Source organism: Poecilia formosa, unplaced genomic scaffold (assembly GCF_000485575.1).
Source record: "Poecilia formosa unplaced genomic scaffold, Poecilia_formosa-5.1.2 Scaffold39, whole genome shotgun sequence".
Lineage (NCBI taxonomy): Eukaryota > Metazoa > Chordata > Actinopteri > Cyprinodontiformes > Poeciliidae > Poecilia > Poecilia formosa.
The window spans coordinates 2,352,866-2,371,130 of record NW_006799978.1 but is presented as its reverse complement, the minus strand read 5'-3'; the positions used below and the strand labels follow the sequence as shown (position 1 = coordinate 2,371,130).

Sequence of the window (18,265 nt, the reverse complement as noted above, 5' to 3'; positions counted from 1 at the left end):
AGTTCCATTTATTTTTGGACTGTGAGGAGCAGAACATGCAAACTCAAACTGCAACGTTTTTGCTGCAAGGCAACAGTGGCACCAACTTCGCCAACATGTTGCCCCTGAGCATAAATTAAAACCTTTAATTATTCACATTCTGGGATATTTAATTTTAATTTACAAAATAAATTTATTATGGACAGGAAATGAGACAAGCATCAACTGAAATATAAAAGAGCAATGCAAAAGACATATTATTAAAAAAAATATATATGTATATTTTTTTTTACTAAAATATCAAAAAATATTAATACTGTATTAGAAATGTATTTATTTGCAAAATAGCAATAAAAACCTTCCTGCTGCTGAAAAGCAGTCTACAGGTTTCCACTCACATTTGGAGAACATATCTTTCTGAGTTTGGATCACCATCATCCTAATCTTTAACTCGTTTCACAGATTTTCAGTTCATCCAGTTTAAACTGGGTGAATAGAAAATTAACACTTCTTCCACTCAAACACGTGTAAACAATAAAAGATTAATTTAAATCTAAATCTACCAGGAAGTCCAGCTGCAGTTTGGCACAAGTTTTGTAGAAGAGATTTCATGTACGCTCCATTTATTTATGCTTTCTGTTGTGTGTGGTTTTAATTTCCATTTTATATTTATTGTTTTTGGTCGTTTTGTTTATTTATTTTGGATATTTGAAATATCTGCAGCTCCAGTGTTAAGGGTTCTTTACAAAATTAAAGTTTATTGATCTTTGAGACGGTGGACTGGCATTGTTAAGCCATTATCATATTACTTGCAAATGATCTCAGACAATAACTTAATCATTTATCACATTAATATCTGGGACAATTTATCATGGAGGGCTTATTTAGACATATTTAGATGTTACTGACCTAGATCTATTTTACAATGAATCATTTTCAGTTTTTCTGTAGAAAAAGTAGCATACTGTGCACAAATGGATTTATTTTTTTATTTATTTATCCAGGTGACTCAAAGAGAACCAATTCTAATTGATTTCAGATTTGTGTCTGTAAAAACCATAAATAATCATTTAGCCCTTTTCCACCTGCTTCGCAATTTATGTTGGTGAATCAATTAAAATCTCAATACATTGAGGGCACTTCTGCAAGGCACTGCACAAACTGTCACAAACACAGCTGAGATTATTTCAGACTGCTGTCTAGCAGTGAAGATAGGATGGTGAACTTTTCATAAACTGTCTTGCCAAAGTTGTGGATAAAAAAACATCTGGTCCTACCAAGCGTGCTGTGTTGGGTTGAGCTGACAGGACTGAAACTATTCTGCACCGATATTAAGCGCCTGTCAAACAGAGGTAGTAATTTAGACAGAAAGCCACGAGTCTGCTGAACTATTTTTGTGCATTTTAAATTTAGACAGACTTTGCAGTGATTTTTTTTCATAACGGGACAAGTGAAAAATATGAGGATATGGAGCCTTGGGGAGACTGCAACATTTAGTGCACAGGAAACGCTCTGCGCCATCTGGTCTGTGCTTTATTTCTGTAATCGCTGCTCCCGTGTACAACAACAAGCCCTCAGCATGACGGTTCTTAAAGCAGGGCGACGTTTGGTTTTCTGACATCTTCCGACGCAGTACGGCTCAATCTAATAAAGGATGCAGCAAAGTATTTGCATATCACATGCTGCAGCTATCTGTTGATCATGAATGCAACTCACAACAACTCCAACTGAGACGCTGCCGCCGTGAAGGCTTTGGAGATGGTGCGCTCTACTTTGAGACGGCTCGGATGAAACGAGGATGCACCGCCAGAACACGAGCTACAAGCATATTCTTGTTTTCTTTCACTCACTTCACAAACTTTGGGTTCTGAATGGCTTGACAGATCGGGTTTGGAGATGAGCTTGGAATTCTGTTCTTTTGTTGCTTGACAAGGTGCAGGACAAAGTCGAAGAAACAGTCTCTGTTTTCTGCATCCTATCTGATAAAAATACATTTTTCTTTATTCTCTGCAACATTATGCATGTAGTACAGATGTTTAGCATTAAAGGACGAACAGGAGTCTATCCGTTAATGCTCTTGAGAAGGTTTAAAAATAAAACTACACTGAGGGAATATGTAACATAAACATGCCTCCTTATATCCAGAGCTCCTCTACGTGTTGAAATATCAAGTCACAAAAATTATTTTAGCATTTTCTACCTAAACTTTGTCGAATCTTGCCTAAATGAAATAAGTAAGAGGCAGATTTATAGTTGTGTGTCTGGAGGCTGCAGAGGATTTGTAAGGAGCCTCTAGAGCCAGTGAGCACATCCTCTTAAAACCGACTCTACATCACAGCTGAGGGAAACTCCTCAGGGTCTTTAAGAACTAAGACTGCTTGTTTATTTTAAACTTTAATCATCAGCAAACCTTTTTTAAGTACTCAAAACATTTATCTGCAGCATCCATGGTGTGCAGTGCAGGTTATGGCCTGTAGGAACCTTTAGCAGCCGCTAGGAGCCGAGCAGAACAAAGAACACCTCGTTCTTTAAACAGCTTCAGCTATGAGAAACGTTCACCGTGTCCCTACAGCTTCTGGAGGCTAAAAGCTTTAATGAAGCATGATTTATCCATCTTTGTTCTTTGAAGAAAATTCCTTCGAATATGCAGCTCTGCAAAGAGCAGTAAATCAGAAAAGTGCAATATTCCTACGCTGAATTACACTTAAAGTGTGTGAGCTCGAACTGTGAGAACACAACCCTACGGAGCGGAGAACCTCATGTTTCACTTTTCCAGCTACCTGATCGAAGGTGGTTTTTTTTCTCAATCTCCAAAGAAAGAACTAATCTAAGGAGTTAATACAAACAGGTGAAATGTAAGGGTTTATTAACAGGCTGTTTGTTTAACTCAACTAAATACTGGCTCAAATGAAGAAATATCTTAACGCTGCTTTAGGGAACCTACATCCTAACTCTTTGTAAATGTATTATTTTTGTCAATAGAACAGATGTTTTATGAGTTTGAAACTGAGCCATCTGTTATGTTACCTTTTGAGTCAATTCCAGGTTTGGTACCAAGCTTGACAGCCAATGATGAATTTAAGTTTTTTTTAAATACTTTAATCATAGCTTAGTGTAAAATGATACACTAAGGTGACATACACAGTTTTAAAAGACAAATATAGGGGAATGTTGTCAAGGCAGAGTTTAATTTCTAAACGTGGTAGTGCCTTTCCAACAATAAAAAGTCAGAGTAATATGAGTTGAAAAGCTCTGAATTTTTGTACTATTAGTCCAGATTGGTCTCATCAGACAGATCTGATAGAAAAACACAGGCTCCTTGTCAAAAGATCAGGATTTTAAGGTTGAAAGATTACACTTTTTGGACTTTTTTACACGGTATTTAGTCTCAGCTTAAACTGATCCACATTTCGACTTCAAAAAATATTTACATCTGAATTAAGTATCTGCCTAATTTAGCTTAACTTTAGTGGAAGCATTTTGTTGAGACGCATTTTAATCTGTAAAGCCGACAATCCATCCAATTTAATACAGCTAACTTCAGTTACCCTGAGCTATCTCTGTGGTTATGTTCCAGTGAGTCTGTGGTTAACGTCCTCCTTTTTGGAAAAGTCACTGAATGAGTAGTACTCCTAATTCAACTACTGCTCTCATTAACTCTGTGTACTCAGTTTTTTCTTTCCCGTAGAAAATACTCTTGGACTAGAGCTCCAGTCTTTTCTGTGTACCTTCTCTATCCCGTCTAATCCCCAGCTGACGGAGGCAGATCGACGTTCATACTTGACCTGGTTCTGTTGGAGGTTTCCTCTGATAAAGACAAGTCATTCTTTTCCACTTTTAACACATACTAGCTCAGTATGAGGGGTTGCTGCAAAGTCAGTGACTCAATAAATCGGAGCTCCTTTTCCCCATCATATGTGTATAAAGTCAAACTCAATGTTATTCTCACCCTTTCAGATTAAGATTTCAATTTAGTTTCATTCAACCAAGAAGTTTGTTTCTGATAGGAAAAGATGAAGCCATCTCACAAAAGATAAAACAATTTAAAAGGAATATCTGCTTTATTTACAGCTCAGAGTTAGAGAGGCCTGAATGAAGAAAGAAGTTTAAAATTTTTTTTTTTGAAAATAACAAGCAATTACAATAAATTATGAGTTGGGAAATAACGTCTGACAGAAAACTATGTTTTAGCACCAAGGGACACTCCAGCTTTATGATCTGAAAGAAAAAACCTAACTTAGAGGAGAACTTTGTTTGATATCTTTACGGAAATCGTTAATATTTTCACAGAAGCCCTGAATTTCAGATACTGTTCATCTGCAGGAGTTTATTTTTCAAGTCTGACACTTTTTTTTTCTACTGGGATTATCCACTTTCATATTTTTTTAAGTACACAGCATGCTTTCATGGTCATGGACAAGGATGGACAGAAAATGCATTAAAAAGGGTCAAAGACCAGGGAAAAGTTTCAGAAAGCATCATGAACTATAGATCCAGACCACTTCAAAACTTATTGGAAACAGCACACACACACACACACGCATGCACACACACGCACGCACACACACACACGCATGCACACACACGCACGCACACACACACACGCATGCACACACACGCACGCATGCACACACACGCACGCACACGCACGCAAAAAAACAGAATTAAGCAAAATCCTCAATAAATGTAACTGTAGGCATAATGCATTTATTGTTCAAGTTCACCAACATATTGAAATCAACATGAAGCAGACACATGAAGAATATTTTTATATTTGATTCATTCCTGTCATTTTTTGTTTTTATTCCTATTCATAAATCATTTTAATAGAAAACCTACCATGGAGCAGAGAAAACTAAGCCAACATTGCTGTTTAACAATCATAAGCACTAAAACAAAACCCTCATGAATCACAGGCAGCCCAGTCAATGAAAGAAAAACTAGAAATGTTCCAATCTGACTATAGAGCCAGGCTGAATATTTTTCAGATGAAAAGGAAACCAAATTGCGGCGGACAACTGGAACAACAATTGTGCACCGTAGAGGTTTTAATGTCAAAACAGCGGTCTGGCAAACTGACAACAGACAGCAGCCTGAGGCCCAGAGGCAGACTCCTTAGAAGTGCCTCCGTATTACCGCCTTCCCTGCAGCCGCGCTCTCAAACTCTTAAACAGTGTGCTGACTGAATTTCTCGAGTGTGACCTCCATGATGCTGTCACCCAGCGGTGACGCTGCTGTTTTCATACTTGATTGTTTCATTTCGTCTGTTAGGCTCTGGCGTGTCTCTGGCAGCAGCTCGACGGAGACCGGCTACTTTGTCACGTCCGTCATCGGTCACACAGGATCCGACTAATCACCATGCCAGGAATTAACTTTGTTTGTTGAAATGATGTGAGAATCAAACCTGATGCCTGTTCGTCAGAAGCGTGAGCAGAAAAAGCCGTTTTCTTCCTAAAATAGCTGAGTGGTGTTGAATCGTGGCGAGCCCTGCGCCCCGCTGACTTACACACTGATTTATTCAGTCATTACTGTGAGTGATCGGCCCTTCAAAACTCTCCTCTATTATCTCCAGATGGGATGACGAACCATATTTCATTCTGATTTGAGCCTTTACTGCGGTGATTCGGGGTAAAGACCACCTGCCTGTAACCCACAGAGGTACCTATCTCTGCCCCATAGCCACACACACACGCACACACACACTGCAGGTAATGAACGTTTCTTACCATTTTGGATGTCCAGGATATGATGTTTGTCTAACATCCAACCTCCCATGTTGGAGGCATCCAGTTCATAGCCCTGTATCACCGCCGTCCTCTTCTCCCACAGCACCACATCAAGGCAGGACTCATATTCATATCCCACTGACACTGAAAATAATGGCAGGAGACGCCGACGGTGAGCTGGGCTGCAACCTTTTTACTTGACACTTATAGCAGCAATGAGGCTTGTAGCTCGGCAGACACTGAGCGCATGTTGTGGTTGTTTTATGTGTCCTCTGGCTCTTTGGCTGTGCACTTCTCCCCAGCTGGGTTGATTTTAGAAGACCTGTGGGGTTTCCGTATCTCACCTGCTCCGTTTGAATTTTATGTGCTCTCTTCTTTTTTATCTTGTGTAAATGCAAATGAAGCAGAACGCAAACCTGTGTGTGAAGGCGGGGTGAGTCTCTTTAACAATAAAGGCTCAAGCGGAGCCCGTTAGAGTAAACATCATAATCACTGCGATGTGGTTAAAAACACGAGTGGTGCATGAAAATGTCGGATCCTTATCAAAATTCTTGATTTTTTGAGAGGGTTTTCTGTTTTTTAGGAAACTTTGAGAATCAGGGTTGAGCAGTGATATGGTATTAAGATACACCAGATTATTTTAAAAAGGCAGCTGTTTTACTTAAAATCTTTAAAAATTGCTAACATTTACTTTTATTTGGTGAAAAGACAGACGTTTATGTTCTGCAGTCATCTGTTGTTTGGTGAGACCGCCGGTTCTCTACTGGTACCCGGGTTATTTTTAGTGGTTCCTGATTATTTGCAATACAGCAGATGACAGAAAACAAGTAAACAAGTCACTGAGGCTCCGTCTTTGTTATTTTTCTCTCTAAGGTTGAAAGTTGAATTTGGGATAAAAAAAAAAAAGCATTTTAAACATGTTTTATTTCAAGACTAGAATCATTTTAATGTTCTATCAAATACTTTAGATATGAGCTACAGAAAAAAAAATCACATTTTTAAAGTAATTCAAAATCATATTTGTCAGCAAAATCTGTGAATACCGAAGTGTGATGAGGCAGGAAGGAGTCCACTGTGCAGCACTCCAGGTGTGAAAATGTTTATTGAAAAATACTTCTTTAAAAGCTCACAACTGGTTTAAGAGTCTGTCCACCAGCTGTGTTGGACAGACTCCATCAATGCAGAGATCTGGGATTTTGATGTCAGTCCGTCTTTCTCAAATGAAAACTTTAGGTAAATTTCTGTTTTTCACATTGAAGTTCATACTTGTAAACTTTAAGTTCCTAGTCTGGGTGAAGAATTGGTTTTTATTAGAAAAACTTGGTATTTATTGAAGTGGTAAAATAAAGAATGGATTGAATTATGTTGCTTGATGCAATTTGAGTTCTTTGTTTCGTCTTAAACCTAAGTCACATTAAAAATCTTTTAGAAAGCCATTTAGAAACAAAACCTATATTCAGATGTTATACAACATAACCATAACAGCCAGTCCTGCAGATGGTGATGATTTAAAAAAAGACTTAACGTTACTGGAAAAGGGATTTTGTCCATCCCCAATGAGTGTTTTCCAGATTCACTTCTCTAAAACAACCAATGTGTATAACATAGAACCCAGGATTACAATATTCACATATTAATGTGATGGTTGATTCGTATTTAACCATATTTAAAATAGTAATTTGGTTAAAAAAACAGTTCCACATTATCTGTTTTCTACTTGCTCCATGCAGATTTTTAAGGCCACTGCATCATAGGCAATATTTTCATTCTTGCACGGCTGCTGAAATATCATACATGGAAAATAAACAAGTCAGCAGAAAAAGCGTCGGCCTTCAAAAAAAAAAACGCCGCACGGAGGGATTTGAGGATTTCACACCAACTGCTACATCTTTATTGCTCATGGTAACCAAAGCAGTCCCTGGCCAAATAATCTTCAATTGAAAAACAAGTAAAATCAATCTCTAAAAGTTCAAGCGAGGTTCAGTGCCTGAGGGCGTCTGACAGCGAACTTCTGCTTGCACAACATCTTTAGTGGGCAGCTTCACAGCAGGAACTCACCCACAGCCTCTGCCAGGCCGAAGACCTTCTGATTGTAGGCGTCTGTTTTATCCCAGATGAAGGTGTAGGAGAGGTCGGGGAAGGCTGGGAAAGACTTCTGGAACTGACGGCCCATGACGGCCACCATCAGGTGGACTTTCATCAGGCCAAAAGGGAGGCGGTCCTGGGTCAGAAGCACCTTGAGGATGGGCTTGTAGCCAGCTGCCCTGGAGCTCAGGTAGACCAGGTTGAGGTCACTGCCTGGTATGGCCACTTGCTCATGAAGCACCTATGATTTTAATTAGCAGTGAGACTGGTGCCAAAAGCACAGTGTGAAGAGCAGACATTCAAAAAAAACTCACACACAGCTAACAGGAGCAATGGGAGTCTGTATTTAACTTAGAGAATGGCCCTAATTACAGTTTATAAAGTTACTGTGCAATCTGCAAACTCTGTGCAGATTACAGTGGTATGCTAGAAAAATGGCTTCACTCCAAAGGCAGCAGATGAGTTCTTTAGTATCAGTAAGCAGAATAAAAATCAAATACTGTATGACTAATAACAGAAACTGTCTTTTTAGGGTGTCTCAGTTTGCACCTGAAGCAGCTATTATGCAAAAAAAAACAAAAAAACAAAAAACACACGCAGCAGTTTGCTTTTCTCAGCTGAAGCCTGGCACAGATAGATGCAGTCCCGACAGAGAAAGCAAAGGCTGCAGTCACATTTCGCAGCGAGGGATTTCTCTGAACCGGCCACAGACTGAACATATTAATCTGTGCTGCTGGGAGACAATTTATTGCTTTGTATTTGGGGAGATACTCTTCCATAAAGACCAAAAGGCAGGCTGAAAGGCAGATCAGACCCTGTGTGAAATGAGCAAGACAAGCCGCTGTGAAATGAAGATAACGTAATCAAAACTGCAGCCTGGAATGCTTGGATCATTCCTGAGTGAAAATACAGCAGTCATTCAAAAGCAATCAGATATGAGGGGAATTTGAAATTGGCTATAAAAACAATGAGAGGTGATGCTTCTGAGTCACCTCGGCGCCGTCCGCTCACCTGGGTCTCAGGGATGATGGGGTTGTCCTCTGGGGACGTTTTGTAGAGGGTGGAAAGCGGCGAAGCCAGTATGTACGGGTTGGGCCTGACCAGGCCGGTCAGGTAGCAGCTGGGAATGTCGTTCTCTTCCCGCTTCATCACCACCGTGTCCATCACATGGAAGACGTTCCAGGGGAGCCACACAGTGCGCTGCAGCGTGGGGAACGGCGCTCGCTCATAACTCAGGGTCAGGCTGGCGCCGCCGTTCGCCAAGAGGTCAAACCTTCACAGGACAGAAATATGTGGAAGACACTAAATACTACTGAACTGTATCTATTGTAAACTAGCTCATAGTTTCAATGCACCATCTAAATGATTTAAAATCATTTACCATACAGATTATCACCTATTTGCAGTGCACAGACTTTTCTGTGGAAGATAAGCTGGAATTCTGTATCTTGGTGCGATGCTACCTGACATGCTAAAGGCTGCAAAGCAACCATTCATTTTCCTTGCCCCTGATTGGCTGCATCTCCGAGAGCAGAGATACAGAAGACTGTTGATGTTAGATTCTGCTGTAGTGATAAGATGGTTTCCACTCTGCATATTAATGCATATTAAAGTATATTTGTTGTTTGAATTATTAAAATACTTAAGATCGCCATTAAAATCACTGGCTATTTTAACAGCTCAAACCCCAAATATACCATAAAATTCAATAATACAAAGACTGGAGCCCAACTTAGCCCTTCTGTAGAAACTAAGATCTACACTCTTCCTTACAGCCAATCAGTGCCAGGGAAAATAAATGGCACTTCTCTTATTAGCATTGTTTGCTAATAAGAGACATTTTATTTTCATAAATCCTTACTAGAGGTTTGTCCACATGTCTATGAAACTGCTTATATTATAAATCAGTATTTTTCTAAGAGGCTGTATAATAAAGTTAGCTAATTTAAAGATTTTTTAGAATAATATTTTTTCTTCTAAAGTGAAGGATTTGTGAAATAAATAAAGTGAAACCTAAACTCAGAATTTGGGTGAAAAAATCTTATTGGTTTGATTTCTGATGAGAGCTGTGGACAGAGAATCTTTTTTCCCAGACCACCAAAGCAGAGAAACTTTTTTCAAACAAGTCCCAACCATTCAGCCTCCATTTAACATTCTCATTCACTGAATCTAATTTATTACTTCTGTTCAACCAGGCATGGCGGTGGCAGGAACGTTATGGCTGAATTTGGTTTGGAGGGAGGGCGTTGGGGGGGCGGAGTCTGGGGAGTTTCCTCTGGTGAACTGGTGTTAATTAGCACGACGTTACTGAGGGAAAGTTACTGGTTTGGAAATGAAGGGCGAGTCTTTGAAGTGCTGCTCTATATAGTCGCTGAGCTTCACACCCAGGGGGTGCAGCATCTGTGTGGTGACATCGCATGCATTCTCATGCACAAAGACACACTTGCAGGTTTCAGTGCATATGCACTTCTCTCATGCACGCCACCCATACCCAGAGTGATACACACACACACACACACACACATACATACGTGCCAACAGCCAAGCTGTGCAGCTGACCTAAAACAGCTTCCTTCTCAAGCTCTCTCCTCTTTTGGGCAGTGGGGAGCTCACAGCTGCAAGAGGCCATGCTTTGATACTGCCCCTCCACCCCTCCCTTCTTAACACACTGAGCGGATCTGTTGGCTAACCAAGTGTGATTATCCCCTACCATTTATCACGCTTCTTGTCAGAGAGTTACAGGGCGGAATATCTGAAGAAATCAGCTAATCCTCAGCCATACGGGGACCCAGGGACCGCGATTCATAACAGCAGCTGTACAACTCCCTGCCACTCAAAAAGCCTTTTTGTTCCACACTGGCAACACATAAACATGGCCTTTATGCGTTGAATTGGAACCAAAAGTCTGGTTCATAATTTTGACAAACGGTCGTGGGTGTCAGCGCTCCTCCCTCAGCCTTCCTGTGAGATATGCAACATACGCTTTCCTTGTATGTGTTTGCACTCCCATTATTAAGGACCTATCTGTGGTAATAGCAGGAGAAGGTCAGACAGTAATCCCATGTTTTACTACTCCGCGGGCAGATTGATTCTACCCTCGCTGATTCAATGCATTTTAAACAGCTCGCTTCAGAATGGCCTCCACCATGGTGGCATTTGCATGAGGAATTGTTCTAAGGCACAATGTGATGCTGTTGTTTAGGGAAGCTTTTTGCTCAACCACCAGGACACCTGTCCCACTGTTGGACGCCTTTTACTACAACGTGCAGCTCAACGAGAACCTCAGGAAAAGCATGACCTCTCCATTTCCTTACAAGCAGCACCTTTTGATGTTTGTGAAAACAGGGAATTGCTTACATGCCGTCCTGCCGTGTGATGGTGTAACCATAATGTGGGTAGTGCAGGAAAGACACGTTGACTCCAATCAGCGGCGTCCCGTCTCCCGTTAGGACCTGACCCCGGACGACTGATACCAAGCTGTGAAAGGAAACAAACAGAAACTGAGCTGAGCAAACAAGCGGCCGCTGCTTCACCACGGATCACAACAGCCACATGTTGGCCAGCGGCATGAAGAGAGAGGTATGATTCACTGACTGCTACCAACACACACACGTCAGCGGCTGCTAGACATGAAAAAGCTGCCATACAGAGTCACTGTGTCGGTTTATTGCTTTAAAAAGCCATAATTTATACAAATAAGAGCTTTTGTTAACATTTTGCGGTATCTTGCACTTCTATTGCAGCATTTATTATTCAAGAGAACGCAAAGAAAGAAGCCTAGTTATGTATGAGTAAGCCTCCTTTCCTGACAGGTTGCAGCATACAACACCATTACAGCTCCTAGGGATAGTCATCTCATTTATGGGGACATAACAGTGAATAAAAATTCAATGAGCACAAATGGAGTTCATTTACAGATTACATTTTTCTGATGTATATGAATAATTTCATAAGGGTGTTCTATATGTTACACACAGAGCCTTGCAGAAGTATTTATGTCTCTTGTTTACACTTTTTCTCAGTCTCAGCACAAACTTTAATGTTTTTGTTAAGGTTTTTTAGCAGTTAAGTAAAAAATAAATGTGAACCTGGTTTTCAGGCTTTTAAACAAAAATCAAGCAAATCCATCATGCATTTTTAAAGAGCTTTATTCAATAAGAAAACCGTCTCTTGCAGCAGCTACAGCTGGAAGGCTTTAACACGTTTTGTACATCTACAAATAAAAATCTTTGCTTATTCATGAAGAAATAGCTGAAGTTCAGTCAGACTGGATGGAGAGAGCCTCTGAAAATCATTGTTCAAGTCTTTTCACAGGTTCATTGGATTTACATATCTGTACTTTGACTGGGCCATTTTAACCTATGAATATGCTTTGATCTGAACCACTCCACACAGTGGCTCTGTACGTTTGGTCTTTTTGTCCTGCTGGAACCTTTTTTTTCCAATCAAAAGCTCTTTGAAGTCTTTCCATCAATCAGATTCCTTGTCACTTCTGGAGAGGATACCCAAAGCATGATGCTGCCACCACCAGGTGTCATTATTAAGGTAAATTCAGTGTCAGTTTTTTGGAGAGCATAATGCAAATGTGACCTTTCTAAATTGTTCTTGGATCAGGTACTGCCTGTTAGAACATTAATTTAATAAAACATAATGTGCAGTGGAGCGGAAATCCCATTTCCACTCTTTTGTAGAGCAAATTTGCCCCTGACACTGCAGGGCAACCGACCCCACACCTGTTTTTCTATGATGCCAGGACAGAACACAAAGAAAGCAAAGTCCAGATGACAGGACTCTGTTAGAGAATAGTGTGAATGGTTGTCTGTGTTGTTGTTTTGTGCGGTGAATCGGCTCTGCAACACGCTAAGGTAAAGGTTAATGATGCATCGGTCAATTGGCCAGTGATCAATATTGGCCAATTTCTTTCCTTGATCGGCTTTGACCATTGATCTGAAGGTCAAATACTGAAAAATCTGATTTTCTTTCCCCAGCTCATTAAATCAAAACAAAAAATTCCCACTATTTTCAGTTCATAAAAGCATCTTCAAACATGTTCTTTAATGGACTTTGTGTTTTTGACTTCAGTAAGTATTATATAAAGGTTACAGGCTTTGATGTATCCAAAGAGATCATTTCTAAGGTGGATTTAAAACTAGTACCTCCGTCAGTAACATCTTTCCTCTTCTATTGCTAGAATTAAAACAGAATTTACAGAAACGTCTTTGTCATAATCCTTAGAAAGAAAAATTAAAATCGGTATGACAGACAGAGAAAACTTGAAAAGCCTGATTGGTGTTTCTCCAGTGAAGGTGAAACCTGAGATGTATAACAACCGAACAAGATTGGCAGTTAGATGCTCAGACGGCAATGCAACGTCTGTGTGGTTAATGAAAGCAAAAAATAGAGTCTGACAATGAATATTCTTATTGGTCCGATGCTGCAGAAGGAAAATGTTTCTCTGAATTGCATCTGAAAGAACGGTGACTCACATGATTATTGAGAGAAGCATGTTTGGTCTTAAAAAGCTCCTTTTTTCCTGTGTCATACCAGAGATTCATGGCAGCAGGCTTTAAAAATATCAGTGGTAATACTCATGATGACATATATTACATCGACAAGAACAGTGTTACAAGCTCTTCGGCTCTGTTACAGATACACTCTTGATGTAAGAAGCCAAAATGCTTGTTGGCTGACGTGTCAAGAGTCACTTTATAGCAATTCAGAACAACGAAATACAACGCCGGAGGCAAAGTGTCGCAAAAGACAAAAACAACAAAGGTTCCTAAAAGGAAAAGCACTGCTGCAAAACAAAGGAGGATAACCAAGAAAAGGTTTAGAAAGGTGAACTCAGAAGTGAAGATGTGAAAAAAAGATGTAATTTATATTCAGAAAACACAAAATGTTCAGCCCTGAAAATGTCAAAATATGAAGGTTTCCTGTTTTGAAAAAAAAAAAAGTCCTATTTTCAAATAAGCACAAGAGATTTCTCTAAAAAAACATTTTCAACGAGTACTTTTGCCAACATCCACACCCTGGGGTTGCTTTGTACAACCCACCTCCCACTGCTGACCAAACATGAATGCCTCTGGAGCAGATAGGGGGGTTAAATACTTCACTTCAGGACACCACAGTGGTAGTTAGTCTTCTGTATGGGAGGGCATTATTCATTCACCAGCCCCTCTCATATTATTCCTGCTGGTAAATGGATTTGCTTCTGGTCAAAACGCTTTCCACCAGCAGTTTCTTTTTTCCCCGCTTTCACCTGGAAAATAAAAACTCTGTATTTTTTTCCCTTTTTTATGCATTTGCTTTATAAATCACAGACGCAGAAGATTCATACATGATTTAAGCTCCTGTATCCTTGACCATTTTTCAACATGACTGCGAGGCCTTCAGGTAGAACGTGTATAACACTGATTCTCATTCCTAAATTCATGCTTGTGGGGTAATTTGTTAAGTCCGACCTGCATTTGAAGGTAAAACAGAGCCAGACATTGTAATATTTCTCCATCAACATTTACTCATTTGCCATATCAGAACTGCAGAGGGGAATTTTAAAGGCGTTCCTGCTGCATTTGTCATTGGTAAGTGAAAAGTGCTCATTTGGCCGCTTAATCTGCAGGTCATTACATATATGAGACAGGAATGATCAACAGCATGAGCACCGCTGTCGTTTATTTGCTGGTTTTTTAAAAAAAGAAAAGAAAACAAAAAAAAAAGACTACTTAAGAGCTCCAGCAAAGGCTCCCTCTTTCTTCCCCGTGTCTCTATTAATCTTTGGAGAGGCAGACGGATGATGCGAGAACTGAAGCCCATAAACAAACGCAAAGCAACACCACCTGCTGAAACTCCAGAAATGAATCATAAAGTACATGCATTCTTATCTGTCACTGTCCCACACTGGCTGCAGAAAAACACCATCTGAAAACCCAGTGGGAGACTTGTGTGGGGACATGCGATACGGCTGGGGAACCATTGTGGAGGAGAAGGTTGGGACGGGGGGGGAGGGGGGGACTACACCACAACACATGTTTGTTCTCTCTGCTGTGCAAGAGACAAGTTTACTGCCGCGTTCTGAAACCAGACCGCACACTGGAACCGGCTCCCCTTCTGTCAGATCACACAACGGCTTCTTTTTGGAAGAAAATAGAAGGAGACGAATGACCTCTAAGTATTTCCAATTTCTCTTCTGTCCCACATCAAGCACTCTGTCGCCGCTGCCGAGGAAAGTCTTCTTTATTGCCATTGTTGCAGAGATTCAGATGCTTCTTTACGTAGCAAACTTCACTTCATGACAAGAACTGTTATCAAAAAGAGCTTTGAAACAAACACCACTAAGTTTTACTTTTAGCGTTAAGAGGCATTCATGCATAAAGTTGAGTTTTTCCACAGCAGTGATAATGTGGGGGGAAAAATATTTAATTGTCACATTTAGCAGCAAGCATGTTTGCAGAGCTACTAGAATTCAGTTTTTTACAATAAAGCTGACTTTGGAGAAAAGATAAAGAGAAAAATGAAATTTTTGAGAAATAGAGCTAATGCCACAGCCAGACATGAAATCGACAGTAAGCTCAAGACAATGAGGATGAGGATTACTGAGAACCCAGCTGAGGGGAATTGCCTCATTCTATATTTTCAGTAAAGCACGCTATTTACATAAGGATTACTTTAAACTGTTGGATGAAATAATCCCAAAGCCTTCAGCACACAGTTGGTAATCATTTTCCTCTCCATCAGTTCCCCAAAAACTTGTTTCTGTGCAAATGTGAACGCAATAAGTTCCTGTTTAATTAAGAAAAAAAACCTGCTTCACACCTTGAACCACAAATTATATTTTTTTTATGTCCTTTACATCAAACATTTCAATCAATTCCTTTAACTTTGACAAACCTGACAGTGAAGGCCCAAATTCAAGGTGAATATAAATATGCATGCATATAAAAGTGATTCAAATTAAAATCGCATGTGTATAAAATACACAATAAATAAATGCTAGATAATTAAATAACCAATTAAATAGAAACTACGAAATTAATAAAAAGATATTTGAAAAAATAAATGAATAAATGGCTAGATAATAAAATTTAAAAATTAAGTAAATAGACTTGCATTTAACCAACAGTAAAATAGCCTTATTTCAATAACTTATCTATTCAACATATTTAAGTAAATACATAAATAAAAAATAAATGTTTAAATGAGCAAATTACCTTGCACAAGGCCATCAGAGACAAGCTGATAAAAACATGAATATCATTTCTTTTGTCCTTCTTGTAATATAAGCAACAACAAACCTTCACTTTAGTTATGATTTATAAACTAAAGCAAAAAACTCGACACTGAAATGGAAACTGTGTCGATTTGCACACAATAAAGCCCACATGTGGACTTTTAATACATTTTTCATACAGAGATAACTTTTTCATACAGAGATAACTAACGGAATAAGGTTCTGGCTGCGTTTGATGTTCTTTTGTTGGAGGAACAGTTTCAAGCGAGCAACGCCTTCTCACTAATATCAAAGATCGTTTCTTGTGTCTAAGAGTTGCAGCTTCAGATCCACAAATCTGTGATGGTTGCCCCACTGATGATAAAATATGTATATAAAGATTTCTAAAACTGTTATTTGGCACATTGCACACTGTTTTTTTCTTTTTAATGTATAAAATATTCTTGTTCACTTAAAGCAAGCAAAGGGTGTCCCAACCTTTAGCCCAGGGGGCCATAATTAAAGTGCTTGGGGGCAATGTTTATTAATAATGGGTTTTTCCCCCATTTTTATCCAATAAACTAAACTATTTTAATGCAACAATAAAAGTAGCCTGACTCCAGTACCTGAATGAAGCCTGAGTTGGGTAACCAAACGTACGATAGTCTTGAGTCGTGTTTTTCTGCCATAAGGACTGCTTAAACAGAGAACAAGCTACTCCTGAGTTACTTGTCACTTCTGGCAGCTAAACTGCTGTAAACAAACTCGTCATCTTGACTCCAAAGACAAATACGTGTGACACTTGTGACGGTTCGACTGCACAACCGCAGGTGCCTTCCTCACACAGGTAATTAGACAGCAAACAGCCAACGTGAGCCAAATAATTAAGCAGGTGTCGGTGGCGCGTAAAGCTGCTTACCTGCTGTTGAAAGGGTTATCTCCGGGTATCACGTGGCTGCCACTGGGGCCGATCAGGAAGCTGACCCGGTCATAAAAACTTTTAGACGAGGGCTGGGCGGTGGCGGCGGCACCGGCGGAGGCACTCTGGCCCTGGCCGGCGACGGCGGCCGGGTCAGCAGAACCGCGACAGTAGGTCTGACCCTGGCAGGAGATCTGAGTGCAGCAGTCAGGATCCATGCAGTCAACAAGGCCATCTGAGAAAAAAACACCAAGTAGACAGAAGGGACAGGCAGAGTTGATGACCTGGAAAAATCTGGGCTGAAAACATCTGATGCTGCTCTGAGTGCTCATGACTTTTTACATTAACTTCAAGTAAGAGCAGAGATGCTGACTTCACACAAAGTAAAATTTTTAAAGTATCCCTGAGGAATTGTGAAAGTTCTGGGGCTTGTAATCGGGCAAATAAGCATCTCATTGGAAATCCAGCCTGTGGAGCATTTATACTATAATCTCAACCTCTCTTTCTAATTGATCTACTTTATATTTTAGAGCATGCTGCTGAACAATCTGCACTGCTGCTGCTGCATTTGCATATTCTTCTCACTGATGTTTTATGTAGGATTGATTTGTTTTGTTTGTTTTCTGTGTCACTAAGGAGCCGGATCAAAAGTCGTTTTCCTGTCTGGTGCAATAACGGTTCCCGGTTAAGTTCTTTCTTCTCAGACGATTTGTACTCTACGTTCGCTTCTTCCTACCTCCCTCGTTATCCTTGCCGTCGGAGCAGAGCGTCTCCGTGGCGACGTCGCAGCCGAGGCCTCTCCATCCGGACTGACAGATGCAGTGCCAGACGTTCTGATCCAGGACGCACCTCCCATTGTTGTTGCACAACCCGGGGCAGCCGTCTGTCAAAGCATCACGACCGAGCGGACGAGGGAGAGAAGGAGAGAGGAGAGGGAGGAGTGAGGAGACAAGAGCAGAAGAGGGCATGTGAGAGTGGAAACAGGGGAAGAAGAGGGGTAAAAATGATAGAAGACAGAAGTGAGTGAACATACAGAACGATACACCTCTGACGGGACTGGGGATGGGGGAGGGGGGGAGTGAGAAGTTACGGTCGTTTCACATGAGTCGAAGGGGCAACGACTGAGAAAAGTGAAATATAAAAGAGTAAAGAGGGTGAAATCTTTCACTTGCTGTTAGTAGAATAATGGGAGTGAGAGAAAAACGGAGGTTTTTTAGATAGATTCCACCTGAATCAGGAGCATAACTATTATTAATAATGATAATATATTCTGGTTTATTTACTTAGAACTTCAATTATTGTCTGGTTTAAAAATGTACACAGAGTTCCTGCACATTTTTATATATAAAA

The 18,265-nt window shown here is 40.2% G+C and overlaps 1 protein-coding gene across 7 annotated transcripts in view; it reads right to left on the bottom strand.

Moving 5' to 3' along the window:
* si:dkey-237h12.3 (teneurin-3) overlaps window positions 1-18,265 on the bottom strand; it is a 199,105-nt gene that overhangs the window by 37,377 nt on the left and 143,463 nt on the right. For all 7 annotated transcript variants that reach the window (XM_016670914.1, XM_016670908.1, XM_016670909.1 and 4 more), the window contains 6 exons: window positions 17,652-17,798; window positions 16,916-17,150; window positions 11,148-11,267; window positions 8,802-9,063; window positions 7,764-8,031; window positions 5,706-5,849 (listed from right to left, as the gene is read on the bottom strand). In XM_016670914.1, coding sequence (XP_016526400.1) covers window positions 5,706-5,849; window positions 7,764-8,031; window positions 8,802-9,063; window positions 11,148-11,267; window positions 16,916-17,150; window positions 17,652-17,798 — 1,176 coding nt within the window. The remainder of the gene's footprint in view (window positions 1-5,705; window positions 5,850-7,763; window positions 8,032-8,801; window positions 9,064-11,147; window positions 11,268-16,915; window positions 17,151-17,651; window positions 17,799-18,265) is intronic.